General features: G+C 39.8%; 3 protein-coding genes across 3 annotated transcripts; 2 read left to right on the top strand and 1 right to left on the bottom strand.

Annotated features, from left to right (window-relative positions):
* Positions 1-91: 91 nt before the first annotated feature.
* ATC70_003970 (uncharacterized protein) lies at positions 92-1,285 on the bottom strand (the record flags this gene model as incomplete). Its single annotated transcript, XM_064823325.1, has 2 exons — positions 92-935; positions 1,002-1,285. The coding sequence occupies 2 exons, from the start codon at positions 1,283-1,285 to the stop codon at positions 92-94; spliced, it is 1,128 nt and encodes a 375-aa protein (XP_064678637.1).
* A 4,804-nt stretch (positions 1,286-6,089) lies between these two features.
* ATC70_003971 (uncharacterized protein) lies at positions 6,090-9,121 on the top strand (the record flags this gene model as incomplete). Its single annotated transcript, XM_064823326.1, has 4 exons — positions 6,090-6,175; positions 6,237-6,377; positions 6,432-6,724; positions 6,789-9,121. The coding sequence occupies 4 exons, from the start codon at positions 6,090-6,092 to the stop codon at positions 9,119-9,121; spliced, it is 2,853 nt and encodes a 950-aa protein (XP_064678638.1).
* A 2,633-nt stretch (positions 9,122-11,754) lies between these two features.
* Positions 11,755-16,135, top strand: ATC70_003972 (uncharacterized protein; the record flags this gene model as incomplete). Its single annotated transcript, XM_064823327.1, has 4 exons — positions 11,755-13,971; positions 14,041-15,558; positions 15,616-15,690; positions 15,749-16,135. 4 exons carry the CDS (start codon positions 11,755-11,757, stop codon positions 16,133-16,135), a joined length of 4,197 nt encoding a protein of 1,398 aa, XP_064678639.1.
* Between the last annotated feature and the right edge of the window lie 272 nt (positions 16,136-16,407).

A 16,407-nucleotide genomic window follows, 5' to 3' on the forward strand; every position in this document is an offset into this window, starting at 1 on the left:
AGGGTTTTTTTATAGTAAAAACGGAGAATTCGAGCATGTTGTTTGTTTCCCCCTTTGCAGGTGTGTAGCACACGTTTCTTTTTTTTTTTATTTATTCATCTTCCTTTTTAAATTTATCGCTAAGGATCTCTCTGAATCCAGAAATAATCTCATTTTCACGCTTGATCTTTTGCTCCTGTGCATGTTGCAACACCAATCGCTTTTCCTCGGCTGAAATAACTTGATTTTCCTTTCGAAGACGCACAGCATTCATACGCTGATGTCGACTACCACTCATCACATAACCTGCTTTTTCAAATTCGGCAATTTGGTCTCCACTCAGTCCAATTTCACCACGACGAGGAATACGTTTACCCTCCTTGACATAGGCTGCCATGGCAGAGCCTTCTCCCGGTAATAATTGACTACCATACGCTCTTTCATCATTGTCTTCGTTTTCGGCCAAGGGGACGGGTCCAACAGGCGCTAAATCGTCAGGCAAGTCCACTTGCTTTTCAACCCAAAGATCTTGCACTTGGTCCAGTTGTGATTGATCTACCTCCAGTGCTGATTTTTCATGAGAGGATGACCTCTTTCTCTCGTCCTCCTCTTCAGATGATGATGCGGATGAAGATGAGCTGTATCTCTTCTTTTTACTATGACGATGGCTACTGGACTTGTGTCGACTGCTGCCATGTCTACTACTCTTGTGTCTACTGCTGCTGGATTTATGTTTACTGCTTCTGCTGGATTTATGCTTACTGCTGCGACGGCTGCGGCTGCTGCGATGATGGCGACGTTCATCCTCTGATGATGATGAATCCGTTGCGCTGTCCGTGTCATATCTTTTGCTCTTTTTCGATTTACGAGGCCTATCTTCAGGTGTCATGGATCGAGCACGCTCAGGTGAAGGCGCCCAAATGGTCTTTGTGGATTCATTTCTCACCCGTGTGCGACTAATGCAATGATGAGTGTTAGTAATCCATTTGACACACACGGCGAGTATGATGAGGTTTACTTACAAATCAGTATAGCTTTCTTCTGGACGAATGGTAATGCCATCAATGTCTGTTGTTCTCTGTTGTCTATGATATCCATTGGGTGAATAACGTCTACTGTATCTCTCGTTTGAACGGCCTCTGTCTCTTTTGCGGTCGTTGTTGTCATCGCGCCTTCTGGGTGATGGAGAACGACGTCTTCTAGGCGAAAGAGAACGGCGTCTGGAAGAGCCAGATCTTTCTCTTCTTGGCGATGAAGGTGAGCGTCTTCTATAATAGGGCGACGATGAACGCGAACGGCTAGCCATGCTTGTGTACAAAGAGTTGAATGAAAAGCTTTCGAAAAAGGGAGTGTGAAAAAAAAAATATTCTGCTTGCACTCGTTATTTTAAAGCGCTGTTGAATGTGACATTGCATATAATCAACGTCTACATGCCCTGAAAGATATTGGGTGCCATCGTAGACGAGTTTTGTTAGTTTAAACTATAATATCGACTTTTATTTCAAACGTCTCGTAATTACGTATAGCTAATTTTGTTTGTTACAATACAAAGATTATTACCAAGTATTCATTTTGATCCAGAGCATCCAGGAGAGATTCCAATGATAGGTCCAGCCTTGCAATTGTACTTGGCCTTCTTGCAAGCTTCAGATTTCAGGTTTATGGAACAGAGCTCATCCTTTTTCATAATAGTCCTGACGTTTTGCTGTAGTGCTTTGATAGTTCTTTTTTTTGCTTTCTTCTTGCAACAGGAAATAGGAGATGGCATCTAACATTGCCGTAGATTTGATGCATATCAGCACTTTTTTTCATGCACAGAAAATAGGAGAATCTGGGTGTGACAAGATCCTCGAGAAACAAGGCATCGATGTGTTAATATTTGTGTCCTCGCGAGAACTGTTATATACATCCAAACTATTCAGATTCAAGACGATGTTTGACAGACTACAAAGGAATCCTAGCTCTCAGCTGCATTCTTGTAACTTCAATTGACGTCGTAAGCTGGTGCTGGTACCCGCATTAGGAATACTGGTGTAGTGGCCACCGAGAAGCTCCACGCTTTAAACCAATTCACGTATCTCCGTGGCCCAGATATTTGATGTGGCTGCATTCGCAAATATATCACTTTGCACACTGTTGCATGAAATTGAGCACAAGATGACTGTACTATGACTACACAGAGTTGGCTGCAACTGTCTAGTCTCAACAGCAATATTCTTCATCATGTCAAGTATTTATTGATAACTTGAAACCAACAAGTTAATATGACCCTTTTCGTACGCTCCGATTTTTAAAATGCTGGGTCAAATGCACACTTGTGAGGTGTACACATGCGGAAGGTCAATGGAGCTTCAATTTCTAATATTCTGAATGATGATCCATGAGGTTCTGAAATCTATCGACCTTAAAATTACGTGTTTCTTGATAGTAAACACCCCTTCAAACTTACGTGAAACTTGTAGAGAATTCAAAGGAAAATACAATGGTACCCATATCAAGTCTCTGGTGTACATTGTTCACCTGATATTTGGTACGATTTTTTTTGCAATTTTTTGACTGTTTTCTAAAGATTAATCAGTATCTGTCATCAAAACATTTTGTTAAGCATTACTAAACATTGTAGACCAACAAATTTTCTATCGGATGAGCTATTGCTTGAAGCTCTGGCATGATTTTATCATGAAATATTGAAAATATTGTGCTGACCAAAAAATCGTCACCAGATTTTTTTGCCTGTTATACCACAGGCAGATTTTGAAGGAAAATCCATGATTTTGCATGATACCCTTCTTTGATCATATCTCGGCAAATACTCACTGGATTCGCACAAAACAAAGACCATTCAATAGCTCTACGTTATATCCACTATAATATAAGAATTTTAGGTGCCAGATGTATCTTCCCTTTATGAATTCACTCAAAATCTTATATTTAATGAGCTACAAGCAGGGGATAATCAAAACTTTTTTTACTATCCTATAATAACCATACCATTGTATAGAGAATTGAAAAAGAAACAAAAACTACTAAGTTTTAGCCTCGCGTTCACTTAGTAAAATCCAGCGGTACAGCCCTTTGAAAATTATTCATTTTTACTATCTTTCCTCATTACTCATCCACATTGTCCTCAAATAACCTCAAGTCAAACATGCTCTACTCAACTAACGTATTCTCTACAACTTTTAATAGACACATGACCCAAGTTTATATACTAATCAAAAAGTTTTACAAACAGCATCTGTCCAAAATTTGCATATTTCTCAAATCTCTAATTCCTCATCATCAACGCTTTCAATCTAAAATCTAATTGCACCATCATTTTCTACGCAAAAAACTGTCATAGTAACTTGCTACTTTCAAAGCTCTAGCTTGAATTTTTCAAAATTGAAATTTAAAGAGAAATTATAAGAAAGTAAACCAAGCAGAGAAAAGCTAGCGCACGAGAATTATTTTTATAGCGTTTGATTGTGTAAAACAAATTAAGCCATAATGGGCCGCTTTTATAGATGACCGCCACAAAGAACCCTGGAATGCAATGGTGTTTTTTCAGAGCTCGCATGTTTTGGTTTACTTTATGTAGCTTAAGGGTGCCTATTGTGCTCATCAGGGATCTGAGATCATCATTCATCCTGAGGAGTTCTGCAATATATATATAACAAAGCACCAATGGTAAAAGCGAGATACAGTACATCAAATTGCATCAAAGTTCACTGGAGCTTATTTCAGAGGTTTGAAAAAGTATGTTACAATGGTGGTGGTGCCTCCATTTAATTTCATTTGAAGCTTAGATCGATAGTGGTCAATAATGTGGGATTTATGAAGACAGTAGCAGAATTTCGTTTGGTAGTCTGGAAGATTGGAGATTCTTTGGCTGTTACAAACTGTGTAATCAGGTACAGGGAAATTCATTACATTTACATTTTGTATGTATCTGATGAGAAACTTTTCGTCGTCTTCTCGGTAGTTTTCAAGAAATACAATGATTGATGCAATAGACTCGTATCAGCAATGTTGCAAAAGCAGTGATTACCGTTGAATGTACTTTGTAGTTTCACCATACCAGTGTTGAGTTTTATGTATACCTCGCTGCTTTCAAGCCTGTGAATCCAACAGATTGGTATTGAGGCTAATAGATTAATGAGCTGGTCTAAGAGCTTGTTAGAAAGGTATCTACCCAAGTTTGTTTTGAGTGTTAAATTTCTGCCAGCGAGCCAAAATGGTCCAAATCATCGACTTGCGCAACTACAGATTCTATCATGCTGTGGACCAGAACTGCCATTTTACATTGAGCACTGGAGTTTCATCACTTGCTACTTGATTTGAAAAGCATCCTGCCGTTCAATACAAAGCCAATATTTTGTCATTGGGGTTCATAGTCAAAAATCAGAGAAAACTATCTTCTACCATAGAACAGGCGATAGAGTGCAGGATTACTTGTTTACCAGAATTGAAAGTAGTTGGTACACCAGTCTGACTGCTCAAAGAAACTGGATCCATCTAGCAAAAAGATGTGTAACTGCGATTGCACGACGAACATCACACTCGAAAATACAGACAGATGAAAATACAATTTTTGAAGTGTAGTAAACTACTTTTTACGGTTCAGTTTTGTACTCGAATTAAAAATCTCACAATCCCGCGTAAAGCCCATCTTTTGGAAGCTACTTGAGCAAAGCACATACTTTTGAATTTCGATAAAATTATACGAGCACAAGCATACCTTTCATATGTGGATTTTTTTTTTAGGCATCTACTACGGCCAGCTTTTTTTTTTCTTAAATCAGCAGTGAGGTCATGAGTCATTCATAAATATAATGTAACTCAATATCTTTCAGTTTCCCACTAGAGTCTCATGAACCATCGTAAGCTGTGTGAAGTGAATGATGTAGGCGCTAATATCTGACAAAATATGAGGCCCTGTCTTGACGTATATCTTTGTCAATGGATGCCATCATATTTAGAGAATGCTTCTCAACAATCTGTATCACATTGAGCAGAAGAAGTAGTAGATCAATACTGGTGCAACCTCAGATAGAAAGTTAGCATCTGAATCGATCTTTTTCTGATATACACAGTCATTCTTGGCGTAAATTTCGGATTCTCCGCGAGATCAGATCCTTTGCATAGCATCTTGAACGAAAGACGTTTTTCCCATCAATTAAAGGCACACGTTCGTTTTGATATCAGAAACAAGCTTCTTTTCCTTTGAGGCACATCCAGCACAACAGATAAACAGTCTGATGCAATATATGCAATCCAGATGCATGTGTCTCTACATGTCCAAAAGTTTACAGATAAACAAATAAAAGGAGCCTTTTTTTCGATTAAAAAAAAAACTGTTACCCGTACGAATCGCAAAAGCTAGAAAAAAAGGCAAGTTTCACCTACTGTGTATCATGTTGAATGTGAAAAGTGGCAAATCAAAAAAATCATTCTTGTGGATGGATTCGCCATGTCTCGTATTGATCAAAGCATCGGTATCACTGGCTTTCAAGAACCTTATTAGACATATACATTGTTTAAACATTCTCTGAAACTGTAGAAACAAATATAAAACACAACGGATCAAATATTCTTTTTGGATGATGAGCGAGCATCATCACAAGGGAAATACCTTTATATGTGCAAAGATGTGCCCGGATGCAACCTATTATGAGACAGCCAAAGCTTAAAAGTTGGACAGTGCTACGTTACACTTCAAAAATGTGTTGAGCAATGTTGAATGCCCTATAGAACAATCATCCGCTGTCTGGATATGTGTATGACTGATAAGTAGGCATCAAGTCCATATACACGGCGAAAAAGGATCACCCCCTTACTCTGGCGGCGAAATGAATGGATCGTTTGATATACCACAAAAGCAAGCCAACAACATGTGTATATTATAAGCTAGTGTGTTGATTTATGACGGCGCTATTACAACATTATTCAAAGTTTATATTAAAAACCACAGAGCAATTCTCTTGCAAGTGGTTGGTTACATTGCCTATCTGAAATCGCACTACATGAAAGTCGCTTTTTGAAAGGAGATTCCTATTTCATTTTGGTATAAAAAATGTATCATTTGTTGGGTTTCCTTTTTCTTCTTCTCTTCTTCACTATTTGAACAAATGAAGTTTATACTACTTTATTTATTCTCAAGCGTCATAGCGACTACATGCTATGCACAAGCAGAGAATGGCGATGATCAGAAAAAGTAACACCATCCAATTTGATCTACCACCCTGTACTGACCTATAAAATTTTTCATTGTCCAGTTTCGACAATTCAACATCTACATTCACGTCAGCCTTGTGGTTCAATGCAGTATTAGCCATTGGGTTCTTTGGCGCCTTCTTCATTTTGCGTACAACCAGACCCCAAACATACGCCCCTAGAACTTATGCAGTAGCAAAGGAGTAGGTGTTATTGTTGTCTAACTGTATAAGCATTGTCATTAACATACCTAATAGGAGACGACCTCCTCCATTGCCCACTGGATTTGGTCGTTGGATCATCGCCATCTTCAGAATCAAAGACGAAGACTTGATCAAATCAATGGGTCTTGATAGATTTATGGTCCTCAAGTTACTTCGAATGGGAATGGTTACATTTTCCCTGTACTCTCTTGTCGCTATCCCTATTTTGTTTCCCGTCATTACCATAAATCAAGGCAATAATCCTGGTCTAACCTATTTAACAATGGGTAATGTCATTGACGATAACCGCACATGGGCTCACTGCCTGTTGGCCTGTATCTTATCTGGTAAGTGTGGGACGGTATATATATATATCACTGGATACATTGATACTGATAGACGTTCATTCAGGCCTTGTATGGTACTACACCTTCCGTGAGACGCACATTTATGTCGATTTGAGAAGAAAGTTCCTACTCAGTCCCGACTATGCTGAAACTGTAGCTGCTCGAACTGTTTACGTACCTTCCATCCCAACAAACGTCAACAATACTGAAGATTTGGAGCGCATCTTCTCCAAGTTCCCTGGTGGTGTGAGGCGCATTTGGCTCAACAGAAAACTAAAAGATCTTCCTGACCTTGTGCAAAAGCGACAAAAGGCAGCCTTGAGCTTGGAAGCCTCCATCACCAAAGCCATCTTGGCCACATACAAACACCACATCAAGATTGGAGACAAGAAGAACCAAGTCGATGAAGAGAATCTTACTCAATCCGATATCCCAGAAAAGATCCGCCCTACTCACCGTGAAAACAGCCTGCCTATTCCATTGCCTTGCTTTGGCCACAAAGTAGATACCATCAATTTCTACCACAACCAAATCAAGGAATTGAACGAATCAATCGCCGAGAAACAATCAGACGCTCATAATTTGAAACAATGTAACTCTGCATTCATTGAATTCAACCAGCAAATTGCAGCCCACATGGCAGCACAATCATTGATGCACAAGAAAGCAATGCAAATGGCACCTCGCACCATTGGCATCTCGCCCACTGACGTCATTTGGGAGAACATGAACATTAGATCCTTTGAGAGAATGATGCGTCGTTTCTTGAGTATTTCAGCTACTTCTGCTATCATCATCTTTTGGGCTGCTCCTGTGATTTTCGTCCAAGCGATTGCCAATTTAGAGACCTTGTCTCAGGCTTTGCCCTTCCTCTCTGGCATCAACAACTTGGGTCCCACTGCTGTCGGTATCATTCAAGGTATTCTGCCTGCTGTTGCCTTGGCCATCTTGATTTCTCTAGTGCCCATCATCTTCACCTTCCTCTCCACAAAGGAAGGCATCCCTCAAAAGTCGTTTGTTCAGCTGTCTGTGCTTCACAAGTTCTTCTTTTTCCAATTGATTGATGTTGTTCTGGTGTCTACTATCTCTGGTGGTGTCATGACAATGGCCAATGAGATCAAGAACCTCGCCCAGAACCCATTCGGTATCATCAATGTCCTCTCTGAAAACTTGCCCAAGGCTTCTACCTTCTTTATCACTTTTGTCATGCTCCAGGCAACTAATCAATCTGGTCAAGCCATGCTCCAGTTGGTGCCCTACCTGTTGTCCTATGTCATGCCCATGTTCAACACCACACCCAGAGATATCTACAATGCTAAAAAGTCGTGCCCTATTGTCAATCTTGGTACATTGATCCCTGCTCAAACTGTCATCTTTGTGCTTGGTCTTGAGTATGGTGTCATCTCTCCGTTGATCTTGCCTTTTGTCTGTCTCTTCTTCATATTGCAATACTTTGTATACCTGTATCAATTCTTGTATGTTTACGAAATTCCTTACGAAACAGCTGGCCGTGCTTTCCCTAGAGCCATCCGTCACATCTACATTGGCTTGCTGATCTCTCAACTGACCTTGATCGGCCTCTTCGCTATCAGATCAGGTGCTCGTGGTCAAATGGGTTTGATGATTGCTTGTCTTATCTGTACTTCGTTTGCTCTCTACTATTACGATTGTGCTTTCAAGCCTCTGTTCAAGTATCTGCCCGTTTCCATCTTTGAAAATGTGGATATGGATACCAAGAAGAACGACGATCTCTTGCAAGACAACAATGTTCTCAACATCAATATTCAAGACGACGACAAGCAGAACTTGAAGACGGGTTATGTTTCTGATGATTCAGTGGATTCAGAGAATGAACGCGATAAATCAGAAGGCAGTACAAGCTCTCACAATTACATCAATAACGACAAGCCAGAATTCTCTAAATTGGCGACTCACAGTTCATTCAATTCACGTACGCCTGTGGAAGCTTACCATGCTCGTTATGCATTATTGAAACGTCTTCACGAGGAGAAAGAAAAGAACCCCGAGGATATCAGAAAAGACAAGGATCGTATCTTGAACGCTGCTCGATCACTGTACGAAGCTGAATCCTACATGCACCCTTCGACTTACGACCCTGAACCTACCATCTGGGTGCCTGAGGATGATCTTGGTATCACACAAAAGGAGATCAAGGATCTGAAGGGCTCTAATATCGATGCTACCAGTCGCAGTGCCGCAATTGTGCGTAATGAGAAGGGTAAGGGCAAGGTGACCATTGATGAGGAGCGCTTGATCAACGATTATCAAGGTGCACCTAGTAGTGCTCCTTCTGCCGGCAATCAATCCAATGTTAACAATTACGTTCGTGTTCTTGTTGATAACATGAACTTTTTCACTGCTGCTACCATCAACTAAACCCCCCCCCCCTCCCCTCTTACTCATTGCTTACGAATCTTCCATATACTCACTGTCAACCCAATACTGGCATTATATACATATTCTCCCAAATACAACGCACTTTTTTCCTTATTTAATTTACTTTATAATTGCTAATACAATACATCCTACGCATTTCTTGCTAATAAACTAGTCTTGAACTCGACACCTTTTTCCAAATTGACCATGGCCCTAAACTCTCTATCCGATAACTGCCACTGGGTTAATGGCGATTCAACCTTATCATTGCCTCAACCATTCAATCAGATGTTTCAGGGACCAGCTGGGCCTTGGCACACTCTGCTCTGTGTTGCCTGAATACTTTTTTTTATAAACCACTAGTCTGTGCATATGAAATATCTCCAATAGCATATCCAAAAGCAGCATGGTTTAAATGTTGAATGACAATACCTTGCTCATGCCAATTTTAGCTATAAGATTACCGTCCATCTATGCCAAGCTAGCATCTGTAACCCATATGACACTTTATTGCCTCACTCATATATACTTGATGGGTTTATTTGATGCGGAGACCCCTCGCCAAGACAAGACAATCATAGTATTTATCATTAGCCGATCTATCTCGCTACGCTCGATGTCGGTGTCACCCTGCAAGCTCTCGCCAAAGACATTTTAAATCAGATATAATAAAATTTTGGTATATCAGGCAGATTTTAAACAATCAATTATTAGTAAAAGAAAGATTATGGCAGAGCCAGGAGGAAGAGAAGAGGAGGTATCTCCCTCAGCATCCTTTTTGCTTACACTGATATCAAACGAAGCCTATTATTGGGACAATGTGAAAGAAAATTCAAGTTTTATGCAGCATTTGTACATCACAATCGCCGTTTTCTGATACTAGAATTGTCATACCACTCGCTGCTGCTGCTGCTGCTGCTGCTGCTGCTCTTAAGATGGCGACATAAAGCTGGTTATGCACAAATACAGGGCTTGTGTAAGATCTACAGCGACTTTTTTTTTTTTGAGATATTGTCATTGCAAAAGGCACCTTCATGAGGCAAAGCTCCCAAAAAAATATTTGCGCTAAGCAATTGCCCTTTCTATTTCATGATTCCTATTTAATTAGCATCGCAATCATCATTGTCATTATCAGAAAGGCGTTTGGGCCAGCTAGCAGCAAGCCGTCGCCAAAATTGATTCAAGCTCAGTTTATTTTTTCTGTTGAAGATTGGACAGATCATGTCTTTTTTCGACTTCTTTGATTTGTTTTATAATCTTCGACTATATAAACTGTGAAGATCACCCTGCGCTTCCTAATACATTCTTGAAGTACTTTTCAAGGCGCTTCCAATGGTGCTAACTTTAATAAATGTTTTGATTGAAGTTGTTGAGCAAGTTAATAAAATTTGAAACGAGGTTTTTTGCGAAAATAGCCATATTTCGCATATGAAAACCTCATAAAAGTGATTTCAGAAGTTGCTTTGGATAGAGAGAAACCTTTTGAGTTACTATATGCCATAGTAAAAGTCTTCATTTTCAAGATGAAAAACGTGATCGGTTGATTTTCGATGAAAACCATGAGGTACCCCTCCTGCTTTTTGGTCGATTTTTGGCCATGTTTTTTAGGTCTTCAAAAAGTTGAGCAACGGTGTCAGGAAGTTACTACTACTCGAGTACAATTGTTTGGCGTTACTCCGGTGGCTCAGAAAGGTCTAAATGTCAAGATATGAAGGCTCGAAAGTTGTCAAATTTGGTTGTGTTTTGCTTTAGAACTATATTTACACAGCATGAATTACATCTTGGGTAGCTGAAATCTTCTGGAAGGGTAGTTCTACAGCCCGTGCAATTTCTAATTTGAATAGAAGAAATATTAATTTTGGTAAGGCTAATTCATGCAAATTTTGATGCATTTTGTTGTTGGTAAGCTTATTAATGATGGAAATGAAAAACCGAATTTGCTACGGTAAAACACTTATCAAGATTAATATCATCAAATGTTGGGTGAGATGCTTAGTTGCCATGGTTTTTTTACCTTCACTTCACTACGGTAAAACCGTCTCATAGGCCAATGCTACCAAATATTAAAATAGATGCGTTATGCTCTTGATGGATAGGCTTAGCGCCTCCTCCAAACCCCCCTCCCCAATACCGACTTCGCCGGTGGTTTATTCACCTTGTACGGTACATAATTCTTTAGTTTGTCTACTTTTCTGAATGCTTTACAGTATGTATAATGATTTAGTTGAGTCAGGAATAAACAAGCTCAAAAATGATACATTTTGAACAGACCAGTTCATGTCACATTTAGAGTGGCTAGACCTTACACCCTTCGTGCTACGCAAGTACTCCGCAAGAGATATACCAGCGTTATATGCCCAATATATTTGCAATACTACATCAAGGGATACAGCTACTTGAGTCACCACAAAGTGCTGTTGCTAACTGCGGTTGGAATATTCAGCAATACCTTATTGTATTCCTGCCTTAAATTGCTGTGAATCTTTCTAAAGCGGTTATGGAACAATTATTGTAATACAAGAAGATGAGAACGACTACATTGTACAGGTATCACCTATTTAAATTTGATATACATTCCTCTGCTAACTGCATTGCCTTACATATTGCTCTTCCTTCTTTTGCATCTATAAAGAATGAGTGAACACATTTCACCAGCAATAGACAGGCCAGAAGGAAATCAAGGCGCCAATCACGAAGACGGAGATCAAGTAGCTCAGGTACAACATTTACTGCACAGCATCGAGCCTACCATCACAAATCGGCAATCAACTGACACTATTATACCCATGGATGAAGTAGCTTCTATTACAAGCAATTCTTTGGCGCAACAAAACGACCAAGAGCAATCCGATAGTTCCTCTCTAGCAACATCAAGAGACGACAAAATACCTCTCGTTATTGAGAAAGCAATTTTGATTGACATCTCAGCAGACAAAAAATGGATTGCAAGCATAGTTGAGAGGCCAGACGCGCTTGGGGTAGACAAACAGATATACTTGAAAATGAATAAGTTCTATGATGATGGATCAGAAACTCTGGATGGGACGGGCTACTTTATAGAGGAAAATATTACCAAGCACATGCCAAAGGATATGGGAAATTACTTCTACTTCCTATCTGTATCATCAAATGGAGAACGTGTAGCAGTTTCTTTTTTACCAGCTGAGGAATTATCCAAATTGTCAAGCTTGCGACTACACTTACCTTGTGCACCAAAGTGTTTGGTGTTCCAAGTGGTGTTCCAAATGGATGGAAATGCAAAGATAGAACTAGAAAACAATACAACAAAGGTACAAGGAAAGGCTGTTTTTCTTTCGAGCAGCCTCCTTGCTGTTTTTAAAATAGCAACAATCATGATCTATGATCTCACTGATGCCTACAATCTCAAAAGGTGGTATGAGATTAACTCGCTATTTTATTCAGCTCGATCAAAACTAGGGTTTGTAAGGGTTTCTTGGAGTGACACACATCTTCTGAACAGAACATCATCCGTCAATCAGCATCAAGCAGATGGGGAACCCATTGATTCGTCTCTTACAGAGGCGTATCTGCAGCTATCAGCATTTATGAAGGACAATGTGATGGTATCAGCACACGACAAGAATATTATACGAGTATGGTCTCTTGAGAACGGATGCCGGCTGACGTCCTTCCAGACATCAACGCCCGAGGTACCACTTGCATTATCCGATGACAACAACTTCATTGCGACGTTCTCTAAAGCGGCAAGCTTAGTAAACATATATCACATGAAAACCGGCTTAGTCTCCAACACTCTGAGGACAACATTGGGAAATGATCTATGTAGCAAACATCATCTAAATCACCAAATGTTCTACGCACAATTTCACGACTCTGGTAAACTGTTGTTTCTGATACAAGTCCGCCCATTGAAGCGTATGGTTGGCTCCAAGAATGCCTTGATCACTTTTGAAGGATGGGATATTGCAGCTGAAAAGTCAATAATCAAGCAAACAAGAGACATCAAAGTGAACTGGAAGGTTAAAAACTCGTATGTCAGACCGTTTATTGTTGAAAAATGTGGTGATACTCGGTCGCTATACACTGCACTATATACAACACTTGTAGATAACGACGATTGCGAGTTCCAAAGCTTGGATTTAGATGTATTCAAACCAAGAGATGCATCAGGCGATGAGGGCGACTTCACTTACAACTGGATACCATTATCCACTTCGGAAGCACTGTCTGAAAAGCAAAAAAGCTACGATGAATTAGTCGACAACCTAAACGATTTCAGCAACGCAACATGCTTCAGATTAAAGGAAAACCCGAACGTCGTGATGCGGATTGGCAGGCACACAGTGCAACTATGGCACGTATCTGATTTGAAATCAAGGAAAGAGCATTCTTCTCAAGACAGGCTAATTTATATTTGTGTATTCAAAGCACCTGTATATTATTCCAACAAGCCTTTCGACTATATATGGTACAGATGGGACGCCTCCATGAGCTGGACGCGTCCTACTACGCCAGAGCCTAGAAGCAGTATTGATGAAGACAGAGATACTAGCCGGCAAGAAACTCAATCCGGTACAGAGTCCGTAATGGAAGTCAATAATTCAGATGCTACATCACTAACGGATTTCATATACTATTGGGACTCACTTGGTATCACATTTTGCAACACTCATCTGGAGAATATGCTATCAATTTCAATTTGCGAGCTTTTCGACGATGAGGTTGCTGATACATCAATGGAAATTTATCTACCGCTTGGGAACCTGACATCTGAAAGCTATAATGTTTGCACCGAGTATCACTACGTAGAAAGCGCTATCAATGCCTTAAAATATATCCAACTCATGCCGGAAGACAAAAGAACGCAGGTAAAGCATCATACATCTATATCTTATTGATGACGATGATTTTTCTAACATACTGTATATAATGGACAGAATTCGAAAAAGCTATATCATAAGACAATTAATTTAGTTATACGCTGTGTGGATCAAATGAAGAAGGAGAAGTCAAGGTACTTCACAACTACCTCTGGAAGTAACTCATTGGCATTGCTTGCATCGTTCGAGGATGGAAGGGATATCCTTTTTCGGGTTGTTCAAGACGAAGAACTCCCAATCAGTTTGTTCAGTTATGTGAGCAAACAGGCTGTAACAGATAATGCCTACAAGACTGAGAGTCGAAATGAAAACGCTTTAACTATTCTCATCGAGTCTCGGGATTTCGCTTTGTACAATTTAGTACTTAATCGTGTGCTATTCCATGCTCAAAAGCTGGGAGCTGGCTGTTACTCTGCGGTGACGGATTCCTTGATCTATCTTCAAAGTCGCGGTGACACTGGTACGTCTAATTTCCTGCGCTCAAAAAAGCATGTATTAATGTTTGAAAAAGACATTCTCAAAAGCACCTGCCAGAAGCTGCAATTCTTGCATGTTGAGCAGAATGCCCAGTCCATAGTCTCTGAGGAGATTGATGTTGAATTGCCCTCCAAAACATTGCACAAGAATCTAAAGACAGAATTTGCAGATCTCAAGCCCAAATCAACAAATGAACAAATACTGAGATATGATTATTGCCGAAAAGACCGGCTCATTTCTTATTGGGGCTCTCTTATTGGAAACGTCAGGGCACGCTTGATACTTGGAAGAATACGGGCTAGACTCTGGTACGCAGTACACAAGTATAATACTTCAAGTGACATCCTTCACGCTTTTTATAAAGCTACCGCCCATCCAAGTCAAATAGATGTTTGCGTTGTACCATATGTATACTTTTGCTCTTACGATGCTTATACTGAAGACAAAGAACACATCCACAATCATTGGAACAGGGACGACAATACTTTTTATTGGATTATGTTGGTTTTCTTGCACCAACTACTAAAACTGCAAAATAATGAAGGAGTCTCTCCAGATAAGACTGAAGAACAACCGAAAAATCACTTGCTGATCCTCTTTCCGATTAGATTGCTGACTAAAATGCAAGAAAGAATTGCAAACCGACTGCAATCAAGAAAATTCGCCTACAAAAAGCAAAGCGTTCTAATGCAACTCGCCCTAAACCAGCATGAAAATGATTTATTCGCTCAAAAAGACACCGTCTTGGAAACATTGCTTTATTTCAAGTGGAAGAAGAAGATCAAATGCAGATTCATCCTAGTCTGCTTTGTTCACGCTATGTACTACATTTCGTTCTCGGTTGGCGTACTGTTTGCCCGCGAAGTTTTTGACTACACTATTGGGATGTCTATAGCAAGCGATGCCAAGCATGTCCTTACGGTTGCTTTGATGCTGGCCTCATGCGGTCTACTGTGGTACCAGGAGGCTCGCCAGTTTTTCAAGATGGGATTCAACTGCTGGGAATACTTTTGTTCTTTTTATAATTACGTTGATTTGGTTGCCTTGACACTTCCAATAGTCAATCTTTGGCAAATGCTGACCGACAGACCTGGATTGGTAAGTGCTGTTGTTCTCGATATGAATATTTTTTCCTAAAGTTGCATTGAACCTTAGGATGAACTGAGCGCAATAACAACAATCGTTCTCTGGTTACATGGAGTTTTGAGATTAAGAGCGATTGCATTTTTCGTAAGCTTTTACCTCGTGTGAAAGTTGATGATATACCAAACTAGTTCTGCATTTATAGGGTGTTACAGTGGAAACAATCATTCAACTGATGAAATCTGTTTATAAGACTCTTTTGATCATGCTGCTAGTGATATTTGCCTTCACAAATGCCTTTATAGTGCTACTAGCACGTAAAGAGGACGCTTATTTCCAGGAACAGTATGCTGGTTTTATGGCTTTGGATAATTTGGGTTCATCAACAGAGAGCACGGTAAATTACAGCGATAACAGCTCAAGCAATAACTTTAGAAACCCATTCAAAGCTTTCTCAACATTATGGTTCTTTATTTTTGGCGTTTGGGATCCCATAAATGATGGAGATGCAGGAGATGACTACATGATTATGGTCTTGGCTATCTTGTTTTCACTTCTTACAGTCCTTTTATTTTTCAACTTGGTCATGTAGGCATCACACAATTCAGAGTCTATATATACAATCAACTAACTGTTAACAACGATCTAATAGAGCACTGATGTCAAGTAGAGCGGAAGAAGTGAAAGCATTAGGGAAGAGTGTCTGGTATGTATAAAGTCGATATAATAGCGCACTGCTTGCATTTACTTATTAATGGCTTTAATAATTTAGGTTGAATCATTTTGCTGGTAAAACCTACTGCTATTAGTTTCAAAAGTACACAGGAGCTGACATTGATTAAAAATGATGCATATAGAGGTTAT

This window comes from Mucor velutinosus, assembly GCF_035048745.1.
Source record: "Mucor velutinosus strain NIH1002 chromosome Unknown tig00000268, whole genome shotgun sequence".
Classification (NCBI taxonomy): Eukaryota; Fungi; Mucoromycota; class Mucoromycetes; order Mucorales; family Mucoraceae; genus Mucor; species Mucor velutinosus.